The 27,980-nt window shown below is 41.1% G+C and overlaps 1 protein-coding gene across 1 annotated transcript; it reads right to left on the bottom strand.

Moving 5' to 3' along the window:
• Positions 1 to 148: 148 nt before the first annotated feature.
• CCNB2 (cyclin B2) lies at positions 149 to 27,980 on the bottom strand (the record flags this gene model as incomplete). The annotated part of the gene is made up of 9 exons (XM_084240614.1): positions 149 to 259; positions 1,193 to 1,303; positions 3,940 to 4,080; positions 4,354 to 4,590; positions 6,526 to 6,684; positions 7,059 to 7,229; positions 24,541 to 24,648; positions 24,760 to 24,888; positions 27,957 to 27,980. The coding sequence occupies 9 exons, from the start codon at positions 27,978 to 27,980 to the stop codon at positions 149 to 151; spliced, it is 1,191 nt and encodes a 396-aa protein (XP_084096740.1).

The raw sequence follows: 27,980 nt of genomic DNA, 5'->3' as shown, positions 1-27,980 counted from the left end.
AAAAAGCAATAGCTTTATTTTTCCTCAATATACATTCAGAAAATAGGTCTGAGAAAAGGTTTTATCCAATAGACCAGAGGACTATATACAACGCTGGGAGTTCCCCATCGGCACGACTACAGCACTCTTGCCTGAGGGTCGCAGCATTCTAGGACTGTCCCATCAGAGGTGAGGCCAGTTCTTTGATGGCTTTCGAATTCAGCTGAGGAATAATGCTGATCTTTAGAAGTTTGCTGCTTGCATACTTATTCTTGATGGCCTGCAGAAGTCATTTGTGATTAAGGACAGGTCAGAAGCTCCGACCCACACATATACTCTCTTATTCCTCATTTCTAATCTACAGGTATTGAAAGGCCAACTCAGGGTCTGCAGCTGCTATCTAATGCCCAGTCACTAAAGCCAGCGGTGCTTCAAGGTCACAAGGTACCTGACAATCTCCAGGTCTAGTTGTGGGTTAGAGCCATGGTGGTAGCACAGGTGAAAAGATAGCTTCTCTCACAAACTCCCAGAGGGGGTGGGAGGCGAGAGCTGTGTTTATCATACGGAAGTGCCATGAGGACCCAGCAGCCTTGCCAGGACTGGCGATGAAAGTGAGTAGCAAATAGTGCTTAGCATATCCCAGTCACTGCCCTCAGGAGTGAAAGCACATTCTGCTTCCACGGGGTGTGCACCATGCAGAACCTACACCCAGGGAAGCAAATCAGGTTGTGGGGACACTTGCTCAAACACCTTGCTCTTTGTCACCAGGTCCTTGGTGAGCTGATTATTCTGCACCACACAAATCAGGCCCCCAGCACACTTCCTGAGTGGGCTTCTTGCCCCTCCTCCTTCACATGTGCTCTTCAGGTCCATTTCAGTCATTGGCCAAAAGACCCTAGACAAAGGCCCTGGTCATAATCACTTCAACACACAGCTGTTTGGGGTGGGCCCTTGCTCAGTGCCCTACCCTGGATACTGGGTGAGCACAGATAAATACATTGAACAGAAACCTGACTAGCTACTCTGGGCCTGGACATAGTCAGCCTAGCAACTTCCATTCAAAGGAAGTGCTTGCAGGGTTTCAGTCTGCTCCATTCTCTGCTAAATGAGTTGGTGCTAAAACAGACTCTTATGTGCCAAAAAGACATGAAAACACCCTCACACATAAAACCCATAATCTAATGCTGCCCACAGCTTAAGAAAGAGTACTTACAATGAATTTTGTTAAGTTTTCATTTACTTTCACTACATTTTTGGCCATGTGCTGCATGACTTCCAACACTTCGTTTTCTGTGTATCCAGTGTAATACTGCTGCTTCACGTTCTGGAACACAGTGAAGAGAGAAGGGGCAAGATAACACCTCCGCTTCTTTAGAAAAGCACATACCACACATGCTGACATTACTTTTGTAAAAGCTTTAAAGACTATTCTCAGAAGTCCTAGCTCTAAAAGCCCTTAAGAAAGCACGGCCCTGGCCATACCAGCACGGCAGCCCGGAAAGGCAGGATGACTCCGGCTTGCAGTGACGTGCAGCCCTCAGCTAAAGCAAGTGTACCGTATTTCTGAGAGAAGACTGTACAGGTAAGTGAGGGTACTTCAAATTACAAAGCTTCATGCTTACCTCTAGCACCACACTGAAGGCGATGAAAAGTGGGACAGAGTAAAAGCGAGCCCCACTCAAGTACCCCTTTATAGCGAGGGCTGAGACCTCTGACTTGCATATCTGACACAGCCCCTAGCAGTAGAGATGGGAGCTCAAGAGTATTGGTAGTCAGGGAATAAGGTTCAGAATTGAGAAATAAATTGAGCCATAGACAAGCCACCTAGTCCAGCAGAACGAAGACTGCCCAGGAGTCTCGTGTTGGGGACCCTGTGCAGTGAAGCACTGGAAAACAGCACACTCAGAAGCCTCTGCACCCCAAAGAAAAAAAAATCAGCAAAAGCCACTTATTAATAAGACTCATCATGTATTAAGATGTAACCTGGCTTTATTTCAGTTCCATAAAATTCTGTAGCTAAAACAACATTCCTTTCAAATGCAAGGCTTAATTAGGAAAATCAATCCAAAAGCAGTAAAAAACTAAACAGGAGTGCATCCTGAAATAATGCAGCCGTGCTGATATTTTGGAATCAATTCCCAGAAAACAAGGAGACCTCTAGTTAACAGGTCGAGAGCCCAAGGAAGCAGGTGTAAGAGCACAGGAATTTGGCTAAATGAGCCACTGTGACCAGACCCTGTACCATACTTGTACCAGTGGTCTTTTGCCTCAAACTTTTTACTTAAATTCAAATCTACAGAAAAATTGAAAGGCTGTATCAACTGTTGACATCTGCCCCTCTCTCTCCATATGTAGATAGAGGCAGTGGTGTATATCCGTCCTATTGTGCCAGAAGGCAGGTGATCGCACTGCTGGTGATGCCAGGCTTGATCTACAGGTTAAAGTAGAAAACACCCGCCACCCGCCCTCTCCATCACACAGGTACAATTTTCCTTCAGAATTACCAAGTGTCTGGGGTGGAGTAAGATCATTTTGTTCCCCCCAAAATTATTTTACTTAATAAGCAGATATTGATCCTTGCTTTACTACACTGAGGGTTAAAAAAAAAATCAGATTTCTAACCATACCGTTCTTTCCACTTTAGTTAGCTGGAATTCAGCTGATTTTAAAAAGCAAAATCCTCTTCTTCCTTATTATGGATCCAGGGATTTTTTTTAAGCATTATCCATTACTGTCACTTCTTTTTAATGGTCAAATTTACTCAGAACCCTTTCAAACCAGTTCCTATGTCCCTTTAATATGACCCCATCGATTTCTCAGAATTGGCCCGCTCTCTAGTACACATTGTTGTAGGCTCGTCTTGTACTTCTATTCCCTGACCCAGAAATCAGCAATTTTTCTAAGGAGCCCTTGTTCCTAGTGGTAACAGCATTTAGTAGTCAAGATATGGCACTAGGGATGTTCACTGCTATTGGGTTATCATTGTTTCTGGACCCTATTGTTTCAACTTACTTTATTTCCAAAACAGATATACTATTACAGGGGTTTTCCTTTGTTTTCAATTTTCTCTTAATATGACATTTAATCCTAAATAACATGAATGTACTTTATTTGCCTTACCCTACACTATACAGTTTCAGAATTATACTAATAGATTATTATTATTAACAAGTTATTAACAAACCTAATGTTATGTTACCTTTTTGGTCCTGTTTTGTCTAGCTTCACAAACTCCTAAGGAAGCAGTCACATGCTTTGTTCAGAAGTTATTTTAATTTTTTCCTCTCTGTTCTGTTACCAGTTTGATATACTGAGGCATTGTTTCTGCCCCATTCAAGTTTGCATTAAACATTTCTATTGATAGAAATTTTAAAAATTACACCACAGACTAGTTAATAAAAACTTATAATTGGAAGTCCTGCTCACATCCTCAGCCTTCTACTCTTCCCACCCAACACCAAAGGCATCTATTTTTATTAGTGTTAGGGCTGTTTGATAATTTCTTAGCACTTCCGATGAGGCTTTGATTTGCTCTATTGTGGTATAGGTGTAGACTATGAAACTCCTTAGTGGCAGTCTAGAATTTTCCACTTCACAAAAGGTTATCTGACACCTTGTGTTTTGGTGTGTGACACAGGACCCAGAGGTATCTTTGGCTACTTGAATGAATCTAACTGGCTAAATCAGTCAGGCTTTTGCCTTGCTTTGTCAAATGTACTTGATAACTTGCTGTTTCAGCAAGATATCCTAAAAATCTTAAATCAGTGGCCTTATTTGTTACAACTCTATAAAGTAGGTTTGTGTCACATGGTATTAACTAGTTTCCATCTAAATTGCTCCAACCAGCTTAATTTTAGGTCTTTTAACAATTGCTTCACAGATAATGGGAAAATGTTATCTTTTCTATCAAGACAGCCTAAAATATAAAGAAATTAATTTCTTCTTAAATCTATGACTCACCCATTTTCCTTGCCCTAGAACCTTTTGGGACAGGCAGGAAGCAGCTGCTGCCACCTTAGAAGGGTGGTAATGCACCATGTCGTAGTCAATGAGAGTCAGCTCCATCAAATATTTGGCTAAAGTGTGCTGTTCAACATCAACCTATGAAAGCAAGGGATAGTAACAAGCACAGCTGTCATTACTCTTGCAAAATTATGGGTAAAGGCCTAGGGACTCAATCCCTCTTCACTCACTTATCCTTCCCAAGAACTGCTCTATTCCACAGTATGGTACAAATACAGGGTCTCTTAAGAAATGATGAGACAAGCATTAGCACGTAACTAAAAGATGTTTCCCCCAAATCCATAAGCTGTCCTTTAACTAGATCAGTGTTTCTGGGATGAGACGTCAAACAGGAAAATTGAAGGCACTTACCTCCCCAGCTTTTGATGCCCGCCTTAAGAAATGTAGAGGCAAAGGTCGACCTAATTCAAATTTCAGTTCTTTCAAAATTAGAGTTTCCATTTCTCGGATTTCGGAACTGGTATAAGCATTGTCTGTGATGTAAACAAAATCTTCAATATTTGGAGAAAACATCTCCTCATATTTGGAAGCCAAGAGCAGAGCTGTAATCCCAACCAGTTGAAGTTTCTTTCTAGATACTGGCTGAACCTAATAGAAGAAGAATGTGTCAAAAGTCACATCTAAGAAAAGGATCAAGACTCTGGATGGAAGAAGATAAGAGTCCTGAAGTAGTCGCACACATCATCTCTGCTCATACCCTTCTCCATGGTACCACACAAGACACCTGAATGTTAATAGTAGGTGCCAGCAACACTCACTATGTGCTGGCACAGTGCTGAGATTTTTAACACATGATCTCCTCAAATCCTCACACACGCATATAAAAAAAAAAATCACAAGTAGTACATTTTCTTATCCTCATTTACAAATAGATGGCCTGATAGGAGATTCAGCACTACCCCAAGATCACTCAATGTGTAGGGAAGAAGCAAGTCTGACTACTGAGCTTCTAGTCATGGCTCTGCCTCCCTCATCCTGATTTCAATGTCTGGGACATCCCTAACCTGGCACTCAAGATCTGAATCAAGTTGAGGCCAAGCAAAAAAGAAGAAATTTAATGGCTGCCTAGGGGTGAGGGAGGTATCTTAAACACATCCTTAGTTCTCATTAGAAGTTTACTCATTATTCGGTTTAAAGAATCTTTCACAATGCTGCAGAGCCAGGGATAAATCTCAATCTAGAGTTAAACGGTTCCTTTAAAGTAGCCTAAGTACCCAAAGACAGATTAGGAAAATGCAGCACACACGCACATGCACGTACCTAATACTCGGCTATAAAAAAAAGATAAACTCTTGTCATCTGCAACAACATAAATGGAACCGGAGGGGAGTAAACTAAGCAAAATAAGTCAGAAGGAGAAAGAGAAACACAATAATGTCACTATATGTGAAATAGAGAAATAAAGGGTCAGATCAAATCAAACCCATAACAAGCCCTAGAAATCTAATTTGAATTGAAGCTATGGAGAGGAAGAGTAGAGCAGGGAGGGACACAGCAAACTATGGTGGAGGACTGTGGGCACCTGGGTGGGAGTCGGTATGGCGTGGTAGGAGCACACTTTACACTGAAGAGTGTGATCTTGTATCTCTAAATCACACAGTGTTGTAAACCAATGTTGCCTCAATTAAAAAAAAGCTTCCCTTAATTTCCTTTTTTAGAAAAAGAAAAATACCGGGACTTTATATTATTGAAAATATACCTAAATTATGGTTGTGCTTTCCTGCCCCATGAAGACTGTATAATGCAAACCTCTAAATCTATACTTAGGATTTCACAGTATTCAGGGTCATTATTATAAACAATAATTGCTGTATTGCTTGGGTAGAATTTGTACTTACCCTCTATCAAAAATATTTTAAATAAATAAATCCTTATTTATAGAGCTACTTTCTAGATAATACTTGTGGTTTATGTCTGGTAGCTTTTCTAATCGGTCAGTCTTAACATGACCAGCTTATAAATATTTTGATGATCACATCTACCTCTGAGTTTATTTTCTTACAGTCCTCTTTAGCTTGTGCCTCACAGTCTTAGTACACTTAGTAAACTGGCTGCACATAACCCTCCCTTATTCCTAAAAATGGGTGTCTCCTCCCTTTTCTACAGTGATTCAGTGCCATGGCTGGCTGGAAATTTTTAAGATTCTCTAGTCAAACTCATTTTCAAATGGAAAACAGTACCAAAAAGTACCAGACTCTGGAAGCAGCATCCAAAGGCACCACAGGCTTCATACTGACTTTCAGCCAGCCCATCTGGTAGCACAGTTCTTTTGAGGAACAATCATGCAATGTAATATTTCCCCTGAGCACTTTCAGCAGGCTGAGCTAACTGAGAGGCCCAGCATTGGTCAGCATCATTGAGGTTTAACACTCTTGGATTATTTCCCCTTTTTAACATCTATAAGATTCCTTTATAAACTGGTTTTGGTCTTTTCTTCAGAGGCCCCACACTTTAGCTTTCTATCCAGAAGCATAAACTCAGTGTTCAGTGAGTCACTGGCACAGTTTCTGAAGCTGTGCTTACCTGTAAAAATCGATCCATAATGGCGATACACATGTACAACGTTTCCTGCAACAGCCTAAACTTGGAGTGGACTTGCACCAGCCAGTCCACCAGGATGGCACGCATACGTCCGTTTATATCTCTTCCATCTAAGAAATGTGGGTGTATGGATTGCAGAACCTGTTGGTATAATTAAAAGTTTAAAAAGCTGGGCCTCCCTGGTGGCGCAGCGGTTGAGCGCTGGGTTGCAAAGCTGCCCGCAGCCTCTGCAGCGCCGGTTCGATCCCCGGCTGCTCCCCGGCCACCGGAGGAGGGTCCCACATGGCACGCAGACCTCTCCTGCCGCCCGCTGCTCCCCTCAGCAGTGTACTTCGGTCCTTCTGCCTGCTCTGCTCCCCGCTCTGGCTCTGGTGAATTCTCTCACCCTCCCGCGCTTCTGACTGTACCCAGTGCTTGTATAAATAAATAAAAATAAAAAGCTGACTTTCGTATCTTTCAAAGCTGCATGGCAAACTGTCCCTGCTCATACAAACGAAACACAAAGGTCTACTCACCTCAAGCTGCCTTAGATACTGGTAGATGTCCTTAACATAGTCACTGCAGAGCTGTGGGTTCTCCCGATCTTCATTATCAATGTCCTCAATCTTGCAGAGCAAGGCATCAGAAAAAGCTTGGCAGAGGCTCTCTTCCTTCATGGAGACATCCTCAGGTACAGGAGGAGGACCCTGCAAAGTAAAGCACATGGTTTACTACCCTAGGAGTAATACTACCTACAAATGCATGCAGAGCCAGTTGGCCTAGAAGCCAGTATCATATGCTTTTGAAATAGTTAAGAAGAATTTCACAGAAAGACAAACACCTCAAGATGAAGTTTTTAGAGATAAAATCCTGTTGTTTCAAATTCATAACCTTTAACCTCACTTAGAGTACAAACCTAAGTTGTCAGTGTGATGCCCTTGACAATTATCTCATTTCTCTCCCTTTGATTAGCTTCACTCCTGCTTGTGTCCTGTCCTCTATACACACTCCCCCCCTCTCAGAATGCTCTTACCCCTATATCCAAAAGAGTAATTCCTTCATCTTCAAGTTTTGCTTAAATGTTACCTTCTTAATGAAGTCTAACCAGATTCCTATGTAAAATCACTGATCTCCTATATTCCCCCAATACATTTCAACTTCCTGTTGTTCCTACACAGAACCTAGAACTTTCAGATATACCGTAGAGTTTACTTGCAGATTATGTATATTATTTTCTCTCTACCTCTGCTAGAACATAAGCTCTGAACACTTTGATTTACTTTAATGGATAAAATTAATATAAGATCTATATCACCCTGACACATAGTAGATGCCCAGTAACTACTGAATGCGGGCCACCCTGGTGGTGCAGAGTTAAGACAACCTATGAAGCTCACCGCAACCACTGCAGCATGAGTTCCATTCCCAGCCAGGGAGCTACCTATATGGCGCAGCAGACCTCTCCTATCTCACCCGCTGCTCCCATCAGCAGTGTATTTCAGTCGATCTGCCTGTTCTGTTCCCCACTCTGTCTCTGGTGAATCCTCTCACCCCCCACTAGTCTGGCCTATACCCCAGTTCTTGTATGTATAAATAAATAAATCTTAAAAATATAAATATTGAGTGCAAGAAACCTAAGACATCGGGTTCGGAGATTCCTAGAACTGATTCATTTAGCAGTAGTTTCTTTAAAAGATGTAATGTTTTCTTCTTGTCAACTAATTTATTCTCAATTGAGAAATTGTTTGACAACTAAAATGCAGAAATGCACATTCTAGCCTATGAATAAAATAGGAAGATGAAGCAAAGACTGAGCAAGTAGACACCCAGCAATTTATTTTCTTATGTTGACTGGGTGATTATAACAATCAAAAATTAAAAATTTATAAAGTTGAAACAGGGTTAGAATGAAGTATGAATAAACCATTATTTTTAAAAAGTATAAGAGGCAAGATGGCAGCCTCACAGTGACCAGCTGTCAAGGGATGAAAATAGGTTCTTGATTCGCCATGGCACTAACAGCAGTAAAATGGACAACATCCAACAGAACTATCTTGAAACATTTATTTCCAATTCAAAACGGAACCTTATTATGGTGTTTGTAATAAATCTACATACTCTTCTCTTCCAGATGACTATAACTGCAAAGTAGAATGTGCTTTGACATCTGACAGGAGGATAGGATGCTACCACCCATATGTGGCCGTTCCATATGAGCACACAACACCCACCTTCAGCCAGACCCTGTACATAATAATGAGAAAACACATGATCAAGTGCTGAAAAAGAGTAGAGGGAAAAGGTGAACACTTTCAGCAAGGACATCTTAGCAAACTTTAGAGATATATATATCACAGCCAAACAAAACCAAAAGCTCCTAAAGGGAAAACAGAGGCCACAGCACACAGCAGGAGTAAGGTCCAGCAGAAAGGACTAGGAAGAACTGTAAGGGAGCTGTGTTATGTGATACCAGGGCAGTACAACCCTCAAGAGGGAGGGGCAGCTGCTGTGCAAAGTACCCAACAGTTGCTGACTCAGGGGCACATAGCAACATAGGGAAATCCTGAAATCCAGCATTGTACTGGGTAAGGGGATATGCAGAACTGGCACCCAGGACAGGGAGTGCAGGGGCAAGCATCCAAAGTGAAGATTACTGACTTGAGTCTGAGATTCTCCAAATAAAACCGCTAAAAGCCCAAATTAGTAGCGACAAACAGGTCAAAGCGGAAGTTGAGATATTTAAACTACCTGCTACCCCTCACCTCAGGACTAAACCAAAGCAAATAATCATTTGCATTAACCAAGTACGTATCTATTAAAAACAAAAACATCCCGACAACTCCTGGGCCTGTGACCCCCATGTCAACTATAATCCTTGACTAGTGCTACATCTAGTGCTCAAAAATAGCTTAGATGTAGAAGCTGACTAGAAGAAACACTAAAACTAAGGAGCTGGTCTAGAGGAAGGATCACACTGGACCCTCATCATACAACTCTGGCACCCACAGCAAAATAAGAACATTGAATCCCTGACTCTCACGGGAGGTGATCCTTTGGCGCCTACTGCCCCCTACAGCTTTTACACCTACTACCCCTCCCCAGTCCCAGTTCTCCAATTACTTGAGCAGCTGTAAAGACAACAGTTTGAAAGACAGTATTACAACCCATGAAAACTGAAAATGAAGAACCTATTACAAATGCTGGGGCAAAATTATTCTCAGAGGAGTCTCACCCAGTAAAGCTAAAGAATATGACAGAAGAGGAGTTCAAGATAACAATAACAACAATCCTTATGGAACAGGGGGGGAACCCCAGTGGATTAAAAACAGCAACAGAATAAAGATCAAGAAAATATGAGAATCTAGAATTAGAAGTGATGGCGCTTAAGAAATACTATAATGACTTGAACACAATTGAGGGCCTCGACAACAAACAGGAGCAGTGTAGAGAAATAATGAGTTCGAAAGCACAAAGTAGAGAGCACAGAAATAGAACAGAGAAAAAGAAATTTAAAAAATGCACGTAATGTAAGAGTCCTATAGGATAACCGAAAGGAAGTAAAATTTGTATCATGGGGCTTCCAGGGATGAAAACGAGAAAGTTATAGAAATTTTGTTTAAAAAAGTTCTTTCTGAAAACCATCTCAATCTGGGAGACAAACCAGACATCATGATCTAGAGACCCAAAGAGTTCCATGAGACACACAATAAATAAGGTTGTTGAAAACCACCAAGAACAGAATACTAAAAACATCAAGAGAAGAAAGGTAACCTGTAAGACAATACCAGTCAGACTGTCAGCAGACTTTTCAAGTAGAGATAGTACAAACACAAAGGAATTAGCAGGATATTTAAAATAGTTAAAGGAAAAAAGACTACCCTGCAAGATAAACATTCGAGATAGAAGGGAAAGTAATCAACTTCAGTAAAAACAAAAGCTAAAAGAATTTATCAACACCAAGTCACACATGAACATCTTAAAGGGGTTATTATAAAGCAACAGAACAATGAGTACAGAGTTAGTACAGAGGCAACAGACACCTCAATCGCTTATAGGAGGAGGAACAGGAAGATCGAGTCAGAGATCAGACCATCCAGTTTGTCACACAAATAGCTTATCCGATAACTTCAGCAGAACACCCTCAGAGAAACTCACTGAAGAAACACATGACAACAGAAATGGGACCTAAACAAAACATAAAAAGGGGGACCTCAAAATATAATAAAGACAAAGCAAAAACAATAAAATGGCAATGAGCACTTACATCTCTAAAACCACCTTAAATGTAGATAGGCTGAATTCACCAGCCAAAAAGTATAAAGTAAGACTGAGGGGAAGATGACTGCAGAAAGAAAATGTGTGCTTGCCAACCCTTTTACTCCCAGGTAGACTGCAGAAAAACAAAGCTAATGGCTCCTGAAGGGAAAACAGAGGGCTGCAGTGTGCACTGGAAACAACAATCTCCATTGGAGAGGAGCCCAGTATGGTCACCAGTTGCTCCAAAAGTCCAGCTGCTCCCAGACTGCAACTACCAGCTGTGGGAGACTGGGTGCCAGCAGTGAGAGTCCAGCCATCAGCTGCCAGCCACCAAAGCTTGGCCATTTGGGGTCGCCAGCTACCAGCCACAAGAGCCAGGCTGCTCTCAGCAGCTGGCTACAGCAGTCTAGCCAACAGCAGAGAGAGCCAATGTTAGGGCCTGGAGACCATTAACTGTGATCCTAGGTGCATGGAATGAGATGGACCCCGGTCTGAAAGACAGCCCCAAGGATAGGACCAGAATTGATCACCTCTGGGCCAGCACAGACTAGTGCAGACTCCAACAGGTTCCAAACTGAGGCAGTTCATGCTACATTAAACAGAAGATTGGTGGAAAGAGGAACCTGGGGATTGTGGTCTGGAATAGAGGACACTGGTAGTAGGGCTGTCAACTTGGTGAGGGTACCTGGAGAGGGGGAAACAGGTTGCACAGAGGGGAAAACCTTATAGAGGACATGGGATGCTTTGCACAGGCTGGGTTCCCCCATAGAGATAATAGCAGGACAGGTATTCTAATTTGTACTCCTGAGATGGAACACAAACACTGCCAAAACTCTTTCCCAAACCCCACAGATACCAAGGGTGCCACAAACAGGAGCCAGACGCACCCGCAGCTCATCCACCCTAATGTATGGACCCTTCCAAACTCCTTTCACCCTACTGACTCAGCAACTACAAGATAGATCTCACTATATACAGAAGTCAGCAAAGCCAAAATAAAGAAAATCAAATCAACAGCACCACCTGTGGGGAAAAAAAATACTTTAACCCCCTAAGTTGCTGCTACAGGTTATTGAAATAATGAAGTAGGTGGATCTCAAGTAGTAAAATAGGTCAACAAAATATATAATACATGAAAATATAACACGTCAAGAGAACACATCATCACAAAGTGAGAACTACTCTCCATAATCCAAACACAGAAAACTAATATAGAATTCAGAATTACTTTGGGTAAAGAAACTCAAAGAGATAGAAGAAAACTCAGAAAGGCAAATCAACAAAATACAAGCGAACTCAGAAGAGCTGAACAAAGAGAGCCAACAAAATTAAGGAAAATAAGTTCAGGAGATAAAGAGCACAATAAATGAAATCAAGAACTCTAGAGAAAGCTATGGAAGTAGAACAGATCAAATGGAGGACCAAATCTGTGACCTCAAAGATAGTAATGCATGAAGAGCCCAGGTGGAAGAAGAGAAAGAAATGAGATATTTAAAAAAAAAAAAAAAAAATTCAGAGGCAATTCAATGACACCAAAATGAAGTCAACATTAGATTTATGGGAATCCCAGAATGGAAGAGCAAGGAAAAGCAGGAGCCTATTCAAGGAAATAATAAAAGTAAACTTCCCTCACCTAAGGAAGGAATTAATTGTGCAAATCCAGGAACCTAAAAGAACACCTAGTTACTGAAATATAACAAGACCTATAACAGAGATACATCAAAATATATCAAGATACATCGAAATATAACAGATACATCAAGATACACACTTGTGAAACTAGCAAGCATTCAAGACAATATTAAAGGTGATGAGGGGAGGAAAGCAGATAACTTATAAAGGTACCCCCATTAGCATTACATCTAACTTCTCTGAGGAAACCCTACTGGCAAAGAGAGAATGGAATGATGATTTCAAAATACTTAAAGAACTGCCAGCCAATAACACTATTTCCTGCAAGACTCTCTTCCAGATTTGAGGGAAAATTAAAGGCCTTGCAAGAAAAACAGAAGTTGAAGGCATTTGTAAACATTAGATCTCTCCTACAAGAAATCAAAGAAAAACCAAAAGAGATCAAATGAGAAAATAAATAGTACAGACTCTAAAGACAAAATAGCAATTGTAAATCCTTCTATATCAACAATCACTCTTAACCGTAAATAGACTGAACTAGCCAATCAAAAAGGCACAGAATGGTTGGTTGGATCAGAAAATAAAACCCAGGGCCTCCCTGGTTGGTACAGGAGTTAAAGACAGCGCTATCAAGCTATTGCCAGTCACTGCAGCACAAGTTAGCCAGGGAGCAACCCCCATGGCACAGCAGACCTCGCCTGTCTCACCTGCTGCTCCCCTCAGCAGTGTATTTTAGTAGATCTGCCTGTTCTGTTCCCCACTCTCTAGTGAATCCTCTCACCCCCCACACCTCTGGCTTACATCCCAGTTCTTGTATGCATAAATAAAAATAAATCTTTGAAAGATAAAAGAAAAGAAAACCCCCACTATCTGTTGCCTCCAGGCCAATCTGAGTTCTGAAGTAAACAAATTCACTACACAAAAATCAGTTGCATTTCTATAAGCAAACAATGTATAAGAAGAAAGGGAAATAAGGAGTACAATTCCATTTTTAATCACACCAAAAAGAATGAAATAGCTGGGAGGTGAGCTTAACAAAGGCGTGAAGAACCTATATATTGAAAACTCTAAAACTGTTAAAAGAGATAAGACAGGGCCTCCCCGGTGGTGCAGTGGTTGAGCACTGGGTTGCGAAGCTGCCCGCAGCCTCTGCAGCGCCGGTTCGATCCCCGGCTGCTCCCCGGCCACTGGAGGAGGGTCCCACATGGCGTACAGACCTCTCCTGCCGCCCGCTGCTCCCCTCAGCAGTGTGCTTCGGTCCTTCTGCCTGCTCTGCTCCCCGCTCTGGCTCTGGTGAATTCTCTCACCCTCCCGCGCTCTGACTGTACCCAGTGCATGCATGCATAAATAAATAAATAAATAAATCTTTAAAAAAAAAAAAGAGAGATAAGACAAAGTAACAGGAAGATATCCCGAGCTCATGGATTGGAAAAATAAACATCATTAATAGAGCCATATTCGTTAAAGAAATCTGCAAGTTCAATGCAATACCTATTAAAATCCCAATGGCTTTTTTCAAAGTACTAGAACACATATACAATTTATATGGAACCACGAACAGCCCCAAATAACTACAGTAATTCTAAAAGAAGAAAAATGGAGGAATCACAATTCCTGACTTCAAACTTTATTACACACCAATAGTAATAAAAGTATTTATGCACACCAACAGTATAGCACTAGAACAAAAACAGAGGCTCAGACCATGGAACACAATAGAAAACCCAGAGATAAACCCACACAAAGAGGCTATGGTCATACAGAGAAGAAAACATTGGCTCTTTATTAAAAGGAGTTGGAGTTAACATTATAATGCCACAAGTAAAAAAAAAAAAAAAACTAGATCCATACTTTATGTACAAAAAATCATTCAAAATGAACTGAAGATCTGGATATAAAAACCCAAACCATAAATTACTTGAAAGAAAACATAGGGGACACACAGCGGGACATCCACCGCAAAGATCTATTTGGGAACTCAACCCCAACAGTAAGGGAAACAAAGTGGGGCAATATCAATTAAAAAGCTTTTATATCTCAAAAGAAACCATCGTAAAAACAAAAAGGTAATCTACAGAATGGGAAAAATATTTGCATATCACACATCATCTCGAAAATTTAGTTTTAATACAATCCAACAATAAAAAAAGCCCAATCAAAAAAAGGATTTCTAGGGCCTCCCTGGTGGCACAAGGGATTAAGCATCTCACTATGAAGCAAGCCACAGCCTCTGCAGCACGAGTTTGATCCCCGGCCAGCCAGAGAGCAACCCACATGGCAAGGCAGACCTCTACTGTCTCGCCTGCTGCTCCCCTCAGCAGTGTACTTCAGTCAGTCTGGCTGTTCTGTTCCCCACTCTGTCTCTGGTGAATCCTCTCACCCCCCACATCTCTAGCCTGTACCCCAGCTCTTGTGTGAATAAATAAATCTTTTTAAAAAATACATTTCTAAAAATTACACTCAGATGACCTACAGACATGAAAAATTGTTCTACATCACTTATTATAAATGCAGGTAAATGCAAATCAAAACCCCAATGAGATACCACCTCACCCTACTGAAAATGGCCCATATTTTAAAAAATTAAACTCAACAAGTGTTGGTGAGGTTGTAATGAAAAGGAACTCATCTGTTGCTGGGAATGCAAGTTGGTACAACCTCTTTGGAAAATGGTAGAGATTTCTTAAGAAAATAATGGAAATTAGGGCCTCCCTGGTGACACAAGGGGTTAAGTCTCAGTACTATGAAGCTATCGGCAGCCACTGTGCCATGAGTTCGATCCCCAGCCAGGGAGCTAACCCACATGGCACAGCAGACCTCTCCTGTTTCACCCACTGCCCCCCTCAGCAGTGTATTTCAGTAGATCTGCCTGTTCTGTTCCCCACTCTGTCTCTGGTGACTCCTCTCACCCCTGTACCTCTGGGCTACACCCCAGTTCTTATATGCATACATAAATAAAATATTTTTAAAAGAAAATAATAATGGAAATTCCATGTGATCCAGCAATACCACTACTAGGCATTTATCCTAAAAATATAAAAAAACTTATATAAAAAGATTTATGTACACCTACATACATAGCAACACTATAACTGCCAAGTCATGGAACCAATCTAAGTGCCCCTCAACAGATGAATAAAGAAATTGTGGGATTTATACTCAATGGAATACTATACAGCTGTGAAAATGATGAAATAGTGGTTTCTGGGACAAAATGGATGGACCCCAAGTTGATTACATATTACGTGAAATACATCAGAAAGTAAAAGATATCAGATAGTTTCACTCATTTGTAGAATATAAATAACTAAAAAACATACTCAGGAAAAAATGTAATAAGAATAAATCTTAAGGGACTCCCCTGGGGCACAGGCAGTTGAGTGCAGAGCTGTGAAGCTGTCCGCAGCCTCTGCAGCATGGGTTCGATCCCAACCAGCCGGCGAGGATCCCAGATGGCCCAGCAGACCTCTCCTGTAGCACCCACTGCTCCTCTCAGCAGTGTATTTTGTCAGTCTGCCTGTTCTGTTCCCTGCTCTGTCTCTGGTGAATCCTCTCACCCTCCCGCGAATCTGGCATGTACTCCAGTTCTTGTATAAATAAATAAATAAATAAATAAATAAATAAATCTTTAAAAAAAAAAAGAAGAAATCTTGAATTCAGTAAAGGAATTTGTTACCAGAGGACTATGAGGGGGATAAGGAGGGGATGGGTGACAGAAAAAGCAGGTATTGACGGATGGTTTGCTGAAGGATGACTGGGACAGGTGCACATATGAAAGAGTAAAAAGGTAACCCCCCAAATTTTTTAGAGTGTATATTGTATACACGCACACACACACATACATAAATACACACATATGCACCAAAGAAGCACCAAAATATAAAAACTATCAACAAACCTAAAATCAGACAGTGGCTCAACATGATAGTACCACCTCACTTACATCTATGGATAGACATATCAACCACACAGAAAATCAACAAGGAAATAACAACCTTAAATAAGGAATTTGACTGGATGAGCCTTTTAGACATTTATAGGGAACTACACCTGCTCTCTACCCCCACCCAAAAAAGCCGAGTATACATTCTTTCCAAATGCACATGGAACATTATCCAAGATAGACTTCATGTTGGGTCACAAAGCAAGTATCAATAAATTCATGAAGATTGAAATCATATTGAGTATCTTCTCTAATCACAATGGTATTAAAGTAGAAATCAAGGAATCAAGGAGAAATCAAATATGTCAATATAGTAAGGTGGCAGACTACAAAATCAATATACAAAAGACTCTTGCATTCCTGTTTGCGAATAACGAACTAGAAGAGAAAGAAATCAAGAAAACAATCTCATTTACAGTTGCATCAAAAAGTATTAAATCAGGGCCTCCCTGGTGGCGCAAGGGGTTAAACACTGCACTATGAAGCAATCCGCAGCCTCTACAGCACAACTTCGATCCCTGGTTGGCCAGGGAACAACCCACATGGCGCAGCAGTTTGCCTGTTCTGTACCCCACTCTGTCGCTGGTGTATCCTCTCACCCCCCCACATCTCTGGCCTGTACCCCAGTTCTTGTATGCAAAAATAAATAAATCTTAAAAAAAAAAGTATTAAATCACTAGGAACAAAAACATAGGAGGTGAAAGTTCAATGAAGACTACAAAACATGGCTAAATGAAATAGAAAATGTAAGGAAATAGAAAGCTATTCCATATTCATGGATTGGAGAATTAACATTGTCAAAAAGTCCATCTTATCTAAAGTAATACATAGATCCAAAGGAAACCTATGAAAATTCCAGTGGAATTCTTTAAGAAAGAGAGTGACTGGGTATGCCTGGTGGCGCAGGGGTTAAAGTCTCAGAGCTGTCAAGCTATCGCCAGCCACTGCAGCATGAGTTTGATACCCAACCAGGGAGCTGACCCACATTGTGCAGCAGACCTCTCCTGTCTCACCTGCTGCTCCCCTCAGCAGTGTATTTCAGTAGATCTGCCTTCCCCACTTTGTCTCTGGTGAATCCACTCACCCCCTGCACCTCTGGTCTACACCCCAGTTCTTGCATGCATAAAAAAATAAATCTTTAGATTAAAAAAAGATAGAAATAAAACAAACATTATTGAAACTCACATGAACTACAAAAGACCCTGACTAACCAAAGTGATTTTGACAAAAGAGAAGAGCAATGGAGGTATCGCTGCCAGTACACTTCACAACAGTACAATAGTGCAAGGCCACAGTATAGTACTGGAATAAAAAAGACACACAGACCAATGGAATAGAATGTCAGTCCATAAATAAACCCACAATTATATGGACAGTTAATCTATTACAAAAGAACCAGAAGTATACAATGGAGAAAGGAAAGTGTCTTCAACAAATGATGTTGGGAAAACTGGTCAGTAACATGCAGAAAAATGAAACTAGACCACTCATACCAGACAGAATAATTAATTCAAAATGGATTAAAGGTTTGCATGTAAGACCAGAAACCATAAAAGAAAACATAGGCAAACCATTTCATGATGTTGGCTTCAATGATATCTTTGGGGGCATAATCCAACGGAAAGGAAAATAAAAAGCAAAAATAAAGTTCATCAAACTAAAAAGCTCTGGAGCCTCCCTAGTGGCACTGGGGTTAAAACAGCACTATCAAGCTATTGCCAGCCACTACAGCATGAGTTCGATCCCCATCCAGACAGGGAGCAGCCCACATGGTGCAGCACACCTCTCCTGCCTTGCCCGCTGCTCCCCTCAGCAGTGTATTGCAGTAGATCTGCCTGTTCTGCTCCCCACTCTCTCTGGTGAATCTTCTCACCCTCCACACCTCTGGCTTACACCCCAGTCCTTGTACACATAAATAAATAAATCTTAAAATAAAAAGTTCTGCTCAGCAAAAAAGACTATTATTAAAATGAAAAAATATCCCACCAAATGGGAGACAATATTTGCACACCATACATCTGACAAGTAATATCCAAGATATACAAATAACTCATATGATTCAATAAAAAGCAAAGAACCCAATCAAATAATGGGTAGAAGAGCTAAACAAACACTTCTCTAAAGAAATACAAATGGGGCCTCTCCTGGTGGCGCAGGTGGTTAAGCACAGCGCCATGAAGCTTTCCACAGCCTCTACAGCGCCAGTTCTATCCCGGCCAGCAAGGGTCCCACATGGCGTGGCAGACCTCGCCTGTCGTGCCCGCTGCTCCCCTCAGCAGTGTATTTCGTCAGCCTGCCTGTTCTGCTCCCCGCTCTATACCTGGTGAATCCTCTCACCCTCCCATACATCTGGCCTGTACCCTGGTTCTTGTGTAAATGAATAAATAAATCTTTTAAAAAAAAAAAGGTTTTAAGAAATACAAATGGCCTACAGGCATATGAAAAACTGTTCACCATCACTTATCAGGGAAGTGCAAATGAAAACCAAAGGAAATATTACCTCACCCCTGTGAGAATGACCTATATCAAAAAAGACCAGAAAATGGAACCCTCCTACACTGTTGGTGGGGATGCTGGTGGTCCAGCCCCTATGGAAAACAATACGGAGTTTTCTCAGAAAGGGCGGGAAATATGGACACTTCACCAAAGAGATTATCTAGAAGATCAATGGAAACAGAAAAAATGTTCATCATCACTTGAAACACTAAAAATGGAAATATTGTATGACCCAGCAATCCCACTCCTGGGGATCTATCCAAAGAATATGAAACCATCAACACGAAGAAACCCTATGTCCCACATGTTCAAGGCAGCATTATTTACAATGCTAGGACACTTACAATAGTAGCACCATTATTACAATAGCTAGGACTGAGAAGCGTATTTACTGTGCATCAATGGATGACTGTATTAAGAAGATGTTATACAGCCACATTCTGTAGTACTATTCAGCCATAAAAAAAGTATGAAATGCAGCCATTTTCAACAAAAATAGAGGGAGTTTGGGAGAATTATTTGTAGTAAAGTAAGTTAGAAAGATAAAAACAACTATTACAAATTTACATAGCAAATGATTCAATAATGTAAAATGCTTTCAAAACCAGTGGACATCAATAAACACCATGAGGGTTCAGAGGTTAAGAGGAAGGGAGAAGGAAAAGGGATAAGGGAATATAAGGATAGTGGTAGGGAAAAAAAAACTATCTTTTTGGAAAATCTCTAGCAAATGCAAAGGTAAAGAGAATAGTACAACAAACACCAATGACACATCACCTGCTTAAGCAATTGCCAACTATTTTTTTCATATATACCTTATAGTTGGTGATATGGTGGCCTCCTAAAGAGAAATTAATGTCCAAATATTTGAAACCTGTATATATGACCTAATTTGGGAAAAGGCTTTTTGCAGATGTTACTAAATTAGAGAACTTGAGATCAACCTGGATTATCCAGGTAGACCTTAAATCCCATAACCAGTGTCCTTACTAAAAAAATGTATGAATAGAAGGCACTCTTTTTAATTGTAAATAGTCGTTCTTATTTCTCTCTTGTGTTAACCTTTTATATCAGAGAATGTAAAGCCATAAAACATTCTTATACTTGAATAATGACTATCAGTGAATTTAGTGTTTAAATCAAAACAAGAGTGGGAAGAGCACAAGGGACCATGGTAATAGTTTATGGGTGGTGGAAATTTTATGGGGACTATAACCAAGATGAAAATGCATACATTGGGACTCCCCTGATGGCACAGAGGTTGAGCGCTGAGTGGCAAAGCTGCCCACAGCCTCTGCAGCCCCGGTTTGATCACCGGCCACCGGGGACGGTCCCACATGGTGTGACAGATCTCTCCTGCCGCGCCCGCTGCTCCCGCCCGCTGCTCCCCTCAGCAGTGTATTTCGTCAGTCTGCCTGTTCTGTTCCCTGATCTGGTTCTGGTGAATTCTCTCACCCTCCTGCACTTCTGACTGTACCCAGTGCTTGTATAAATAAATAAAAAAAAGAAAGAAAGAAAGAAAGAAAATGCATACGTTGTACAAAAATGAAAAATAATGTAAAAATATATAAAATAATTAAAAATAAATTTATAAAAAAAAAAGTATCTAAAACTTCATCCAAATTTCTAGCTGCAACTTCCTAGTACATCTTCTAAGTTTGCATCTACCTCTGTTACAGTGCATTTTAACACATTTTTACTCCTCAAGTTGTTGACTAGGAGCTACTTGAGAACAGTGTCAGCTTATTCAAAGCAAAAAACAGTTTTTTCCCCCAAACTGCAGTATACTAAGTTTCTGCAAATACCTGTGAATGACTAGAATCTTTTCAAAATCTCAGCCAAGGCCTGTTGTGATTCAGTTGCTTATCTGCTACAAAGAAAGATCTGCCATCCAGTTTTACAGAAGGGAGAATATGAATTCAGTTATACAAGTCTGGGAACATGTGCTGTCACAGATGTGTAGCTTATGTGGTAAGCTTTCCAGGGCAACCAGAGTTGCTAAAACCCCTTGTGCTCAGCTGGCATTTCCATACCTGCGGGGTCTGGCTGTAAAGGGGCAGCAATGGCTGCTAGAACAGATGACAGATAGAACAGGTGACATAAAAGCCAGAGGGCTGATCAGAGAGAGGGAAGCAGCCTGGAGGTGGGGCTTCCTCTAAATTGTGGATTTAACTATTTCTTCTATATTATGTATCTCAATGTGTATTTGAATAGAAAATAATTGTTTGTTAATTCCCTCAGTCTTCTAAAACAAGCTCATTTCACCCATGTAAGTGATTTTTTAAATGAAGTGAGCTACAGGTTCACAATGGCCTCGAATTTGTAAGGAAGCTACAGAAAAAGGAGTCAGCCAAGGATATACTAAAGTAAAGGGAACTCAGAAAGAATGGAGCTATGGTTACAGGAGGAAATTTCTCCTTTCTTTTGTTCATAGCCCCCCGTCCCCTTTTTTATCTCCCTTTGATGAAAGTAGAAATATGTACCTATGGTGAAGTCTGAAAATTTTAAGGAAGAAAATATAAACCAATTGTAAGCCCAACATAATACAAATAAGCTACCATTAATATTTTATATATAAATGCATCCTTTAAAAGTAAATGGGGGGTTTAACTATATATTGTTATAACCATATTTTTCCACTAATATAACATGTATTTTGACATCTTTAATATTCCACTAAAACATATTTATAGCTGCACAGCATTTCCATTAAATGGTTTAAAGTGATGCTGTAACATAGAATATATCTTTCTATATAAGAGATATCCATTGTAGCACTTTTAGAATTTCTCAGTTGTCCCTTTGGTAATTATCTTAGGACAAATTTTTAAAACAGACTTACTGGGTATGGAGAATAATCATTTGAAATATACTGCCAAATTGCTTTCCCACATAAAATGTTGCATAATGGTTAAGAGAGGAAAGTCTGAAAAGTTACCTTTGGGTATGGCATTTAGGAGGTCACTAAAAACTTCCAAAGAGAGGCCTACTAAAAGATAATCATTCTTATTTGTCCTGCGCTCTTCTTGAAGCTTTTGTAAGCAACATGCTTACAAACAACACCTCTATATAGGAGGCTTGCAAGTCTCTCCCTTTCCTTCAGAAGTCACTGTATACTTCCAACTTCATTTTCCAGTGGATGTCCCTCTGCTCCCTCAACAAATCAAAAGCCAAATGAGCCACCTTCTCCAAAGCTAACTCCCTTTCCTGACTCCTACTTATTTATTCCATAAATGGCTTCTTAAATACTCACTCGGGCACTCTAAACAACATACCCTAAATACAGGAGGAGGACCCCCTGAGAGGAGTTCTGCTACATCCTATTACATTTGACATTTTTTCTTACATTACATTACATTACCATAGAGAATGGTGTAAGGGTGAGTGCTTAGGGGAGATCTGAAGAGTTCAGGCCCTCATCAGTTCTTCTTTGGACAAATTATGTCCCTTCCATGGTCACTCACATTGCTTTCTTCATTTCTCTTCAAAATTTTCCTCACTGCCTAATGGGATAAAATCCAAATTCCAGGGCCTTCAACTCCAACTCAACCCTCTTCCCAAATCTATCTTCCACTTCCTGAAAAACTTTCCAACCCAATTTTGACTTGCTAACTCTGTCCAAAGGACATGATTTTAGATGTATTTCTACTTGGAGTCCTTGATTCCTATTGCCTGCTTTGTTCCAAAATAAAGTGCTCCTTCAGAAACATGCAATCCCATGTTTACTGCAGCACTACTTACAATAGCTAAGATATGTAAACAACTCAAATGCCCCAAAACAGATGAATGGATCAAGAAGATGTGGTATAGGGCCTCCCCGGTGGCGCAGCGGTTGAGCGCTGGGTTGCGAAGCTGCCCGCAGCCTCTGCAGCACCGGTTCGTTCCCCAGCTGCTCCCCGGCCACTGGAGGAGGGTCCCACATGGCGCGCAGACCTCTCCTGCCGCCCGCTGCTCCCCTCAGCAGTGTACTTCGGTCCTTCTGCCTGTTCTGCTCCCTGCTCTGGCTCTGGTGAATTCTCTCACCCTCCCGTGCTTCTGACTGTACCCAGTGCTTGTATATATAAATAAATAAATAAATAAATCTTTAAAAAAAAAAAAAAAAAGAAGATGTGGTATATACACAGACAAAGGAATACTACTCAGCAATCAAAAAAGATAAACTCAAGCCATTTTATGCTCGGGGTTATGCTAAGCAAAATAAGTGAGAAGGAAAAAGATGACTATTGGATGGTTTCACTTATATGAGGAATATGGAGCAACCAAAGGGTCAGGAAAAAGACAAAACTTGCAGGCTGACCATAAATCTGAGGCATCCAGGGGGAGAGGGAGAGGAATCAAAATAGGGGAGGGAACAGCAAAAGGGACTATGGTGATGGGTTATGGGTGCTATGGTGGTAGGAGAACAATAGAGATTATACCTAAAGGGAGAAATCAAATACTATACAAAAATGAACAAAAAATGTAAGAAAATAAATTTAATAAAAAGAAAATAAGGTGCTCCTTCATACAGCTTCTCCCTACCTTCAAAAATCCCATTTATTCTATGAAAGTTGCCCTGACCACTCATCCTTCAGTGTTCTCTCCCTCCTTCAGGCGTCCTTTCTGAAGGACAGCCCTCCATCATTTGACATTCATTGCCCAGGGGTATTGAGTATCATTTCCTAGGATTACTAATTTAATTTTCAGGTCCTTATGCCTCTCCTAAATAAGTCTCCTAATGGCAAGGTAGCTCTTTATCAGCCTTAATATAACTGGAGGTATATAGTATATACTTTCTCTCTGTTTTTTTTTTTTAAAGATTTATTTATTTATTTATTATTTATACAAGCATTGGGTACAGTCAGAAGCGCGGGAGGGTGAGAGAATTCACCAGAGCCAGAGCGGGGAGCAGAACAGGCAGAAGGACCGAAGTACACTGCTGAGGGGAGCAGCGGGTGGCAGGAGAGGTCTGCGCGCCATGTGGGACCCTCCTCCGGTGGCCGGGGAGCAGCCGGGGATCGAACTGGCGCTGCAGAGGCGGTGGGCAGTTTTGCAACCCAGCGCTCAACCGCTGCGCCAGTGGGGAGGCCCTCTCTCTGTATTTCTTATGTCCAATTTTTATTTCAAAAATTTCAAACATACAATACTGCTTTTTTTTTTAAACTAGAACAAGTGAGATAGTTATTGTATTCTCAGTACCCACAATAGCACCTGGCTCATAAAATTATATCAATGTATGCAGTCTATGAATGAGAACATGCATGAACTTGAACAAATAGAAAGTGAACAAGTCAATGAGTCCATTAGCATTCTAACTCCAATTAAGCCAACCAGTCACAGAGACTACAATTCATCAACACAGAGTTTTGGCATTATTCTTACATGAGTATGGGTCTCACAATTGTGAGTTTCCAGACTTCATGAACAAGTTCATTCTAATAGTGGATTATTTTAATAAAACCACTGAATTTCACTCTGAGATCACTAAATTGATTTGGGTATCAAGGTAATTAGTTATTCATTAAATTAAAATGCCATAACTAAAAAGGTGTATATGTTCATTTTCCTACACTATGGTTTCAAAATAGAGCTCTAGCTATGAATGTTCTTCAAAAGTTGCAGTGATAACAAAAGCACCCTGAAAGTTTATCCCACAATGAGTCTACTTCACTTAGTATTTTTGTGTAATACTCCAAAGATAGTATTCCTACCTTTGGAGCCAACATTTGTACTGGTTTCACAGAAGCAGTAGGTTTCAGTTGTTTGTTGACATTTGTCATTTTGGTGGGTTGAACTGGCACTTTGGAGTTCTGAGCTTTCTACAAGGAAAAAAGAAATATAAGTAGGACAAGACAGCCAGTGTTGCCCCTCGATGCTTTACAGAAATAGTTAATAGTCCCGAATGCATACATACAATCCCTGGCTGTTACCTTAGCTACTTGCGTTGCTCTTGTTGAAACTCTATTTCCAATTTCTTCTAAAACTGCCCGCCTGATAGTCACATGACTCTTAGCTTTAGAATTAACTCCTGTGTTAATATTCTCCAAATCAGAGGAAACCTAAAAAAAAAAATAATAATAATAATAATAATGAAGAGTTGAGATGTCAGATACCCAAATTCAGAATTGCTTGGGAGAAGATGAGTATGTTGGGATCCATTTAGAAAGGAGGCAAGGTATATTTTTCGGAAATCTAAAAACACTATTGTGATTGGTAACATTCTAAATTAGGCAAATTACTTATCTACCTTAGCTTATAAAAAAAAAATTCCACTAAGAGCTTCCCAGACTAGTGATTCACATACAACACCCATGTCATTAGAGATTCCTATATATTAAAGACATCTATTTTTAAAAGCTCCTTTACAGAGGTTAATTACAAGTGCAATTAAGATACAGTATTAAAAAGCTTAATAAGTCTGGTTGTTTAAAAAACAGGTGTTTAAAACCTAACTTTGGTCCTTATAGAGGGACTCCTGTAGCTATGATCTTTTTAGAGATACCATCTTTTAAAATGAGATTGCCATAACAGATTCATGTAAGGACCAAGTGATCCTCATGAATTGCATAAGACTGTCCTGGTCATATTATACTCCATCCTCTCTGTGGTTTGCCAAGTGGTGGAGGGGATAAGTTAAACAGTAACTTCTGACACTAAATGGGAAGGTGTTTTGTTTTAAAATTGCAATGAAATTGGTGTAATTAGGAATGAAGATAAAGGTTTGTACTGCAGGGCCTCCCTGGTGGCACAGGGGTTAAAGATATAGCACTATCAAGCTATTGCCAACCACTGCAGCAGAGTTCAATCCCCAGCTGGCCAGGGAGCTACCCTCAAGTTGCAGCAGACCTCTACTGTCTCATCCACTGCTCCCCTCAGAAGTGTATTTCAATAGATCTGCCTGTTCTGCTCCCCACTCTCTGGTGAATCCTCTCACTGCACCCTCCCCCCCATCACCTCTGGTCTACACCACAGTTCTTGTATGCATAAATCTTTTTTTAAAAAGGTGTTTAAAAAGTTAGTACTGCAACAGAAAAGGTCTATTAAAATTATAAAACTTGGGGCCTCCTTGGTGGTGCAGGCAGTTGAACACAGTGCAGCAGACCTCTCCTGTCTCACCAGCTGCTCCCCTCAGCAGTGTATTTCGTCAGTTTGCCTGTTCTGTTCCCCGCTCAGTCTCTGGTGAATCCTATCACCCTCCCGCACATCTGGCCTGTACCCCGGCTCTTGTATGCATGAATAAATAAATCTTAAAAAAAAAAAAAAAAGTATAGCAGGCTCCCTGGTGGCGCAGCAGGTTGAGTGCAACGCTGTGAAGCTGTCAGCAGTCTCTACAGTGCCGGTTCGATCCCTGCCAGCCTTGGAGCAACCCACATGGCACGGCAGACCTCTCCTGTCTCGCCAGCTGCTCCCCTCAGCAGTGTATTTCGTCAGTCTGCCTGTTCTGTTCCCCGCTCTGTCTCTGGTGAATCCTCTCACCCTCCTGCGCATCTGGCCTGTACCCCGGTTCTTGTATAAATAAATCTTTAAAAAAAAAAGTATAAAACTTGGTTGCATTATTTGTGGGGGCTCAAACTTGTCTAGTTAAATTTCCATTTGTTCTGCATTTTGATTCTGAGAAGAAAGCTGGCATTGTCCATTTCTAATTTCAAAAATAATTTCTAATTTTAAAAATTAAAAAAAAATAAAATGAGGTTGCCATGGCATGCACTCTTTTAAATTAATACTCAGGAAGGAAGTAATTTTCTTGGGTAAAGTAGTTTCACTCTCAAGAGGAGGGAATTATATGAAATAAAAAATTGTTAGCTCACCTTAATTAGCTTTAGACAGAATGTACTTAGAAACAAAATTTGCTAAGAAAAGCAATTCATTTAAAATGTTTTATTATAGAAGTGATAAACATTTCATGAAAAAGAAACAATATTTCCTACCCCTGAGAACTGGGAGTCTTAATCCTAAAAACTAACAGGGAATATGAATTGAACTACTTGGATAGAAAGGCGGGGAAAACTCAAGTCTTCTTTGGCTAGAGAGAATTTGAGGAAGAACTTTATGGGATAGACGAGACATAAATTACTTTTCAGTTTGACTTACATCCATATAAGGATAGGAATTAAACAAGGAGTGTATTCAATTTATTAAGATTCTTAAAAGTCACACTATTCAATTTTTCCAGTAGTACTGCCAATTTTCAAAGGTGAAAGAGTTAACATTAAATGCTTATGGTTTGGAACCTGGTACTAGGACTACAGGCGAATGCATCTGCAAGGGAAGATTGGCTTTAACTAGCCTTCTAACGGGATGGAATTCAGGTGTGTCAGGGCCCTCTATGTGTCAACAAGGGAAAAACAGGTCCAGGTAAAAAATTCAAGCCCCCTCCCCCCGCAAAATAAATAAATTAATTAAATTTAAAAAAAAAATAGGGGGCCGGGAATAACCTAACAGTTTGACTTTTGCAAAGAGGAAATAAGTGAATTTGGACCCTTCGCTCTCAGTCTGCCATATTGCTGGAAATCGTATGCCAAGTCTTATATTTACACCTGGAGTAAAGAAATTCATTTGAGGGACAAACGCATACGTTAGTGAACTTCACCTGGAAGACTGTGTGTCAAAATAGATGGGAAACTCCTATAAAGCCAAGTGTGGAAAAATCTGAAAAACAGCTGTTGGCTGTTGTCTGCTCCAACATTCCGAAGACTGCAGAATTCCTTCCAGCCCCTCTTCCCACCCCGCCACGGATCCCTTAACGGCAAGGAGTGTGGAAAAGGGGGGCCACCCCAAGCTCCCGCATGCAGACCGCTAACCGCGCAGGACACGGGGGGTTGGGGGGGGGGTTAAGGCCCAGGGCTTGGGAAGCCGCTTGACAGCCGCCCCCTTGGAAGTGCCCCGGACGCCGCCCGCGCCCCAGACAGGCGGGGCTGTGGAGCCCGAGCGGCGCCCGGAGATCCGAACCACCGCGGCGCGGCGGGAGGGCCCGGCCTAGGGCCCGGGCGCGGGGCAGGCCGGCGGCGGGGAGAAGCGGCGCAGGTCGGCCCACGCAGCTCTGAGAAGAACCGAGAAAAGCTCGCGGCAAGAGGGGCGGCGCGGCCTGAACTCCCCGCCCGCGCTGGGGGTCTCCGGGCCCACTCACCGTCGGGCGTTGGAGCAGCGCCAT

Source organism: Talpa europaea (genome assembly GCF_964194135.1).
Source record: "Talpa europaea genome assembly, chromosome: 8".
Classification (NCBI taxonomy): domain Eukaryota; kingdom Metazoa; phylum Chordata; class Mammalia; order Eulipotyphla; family Talpidae; genus Talpa; species Talpa europaea.
Note: the sequence above shows the minus strand (reverse complement) of the source record. Positions and strands in the feature narration are given on the sequence as shown.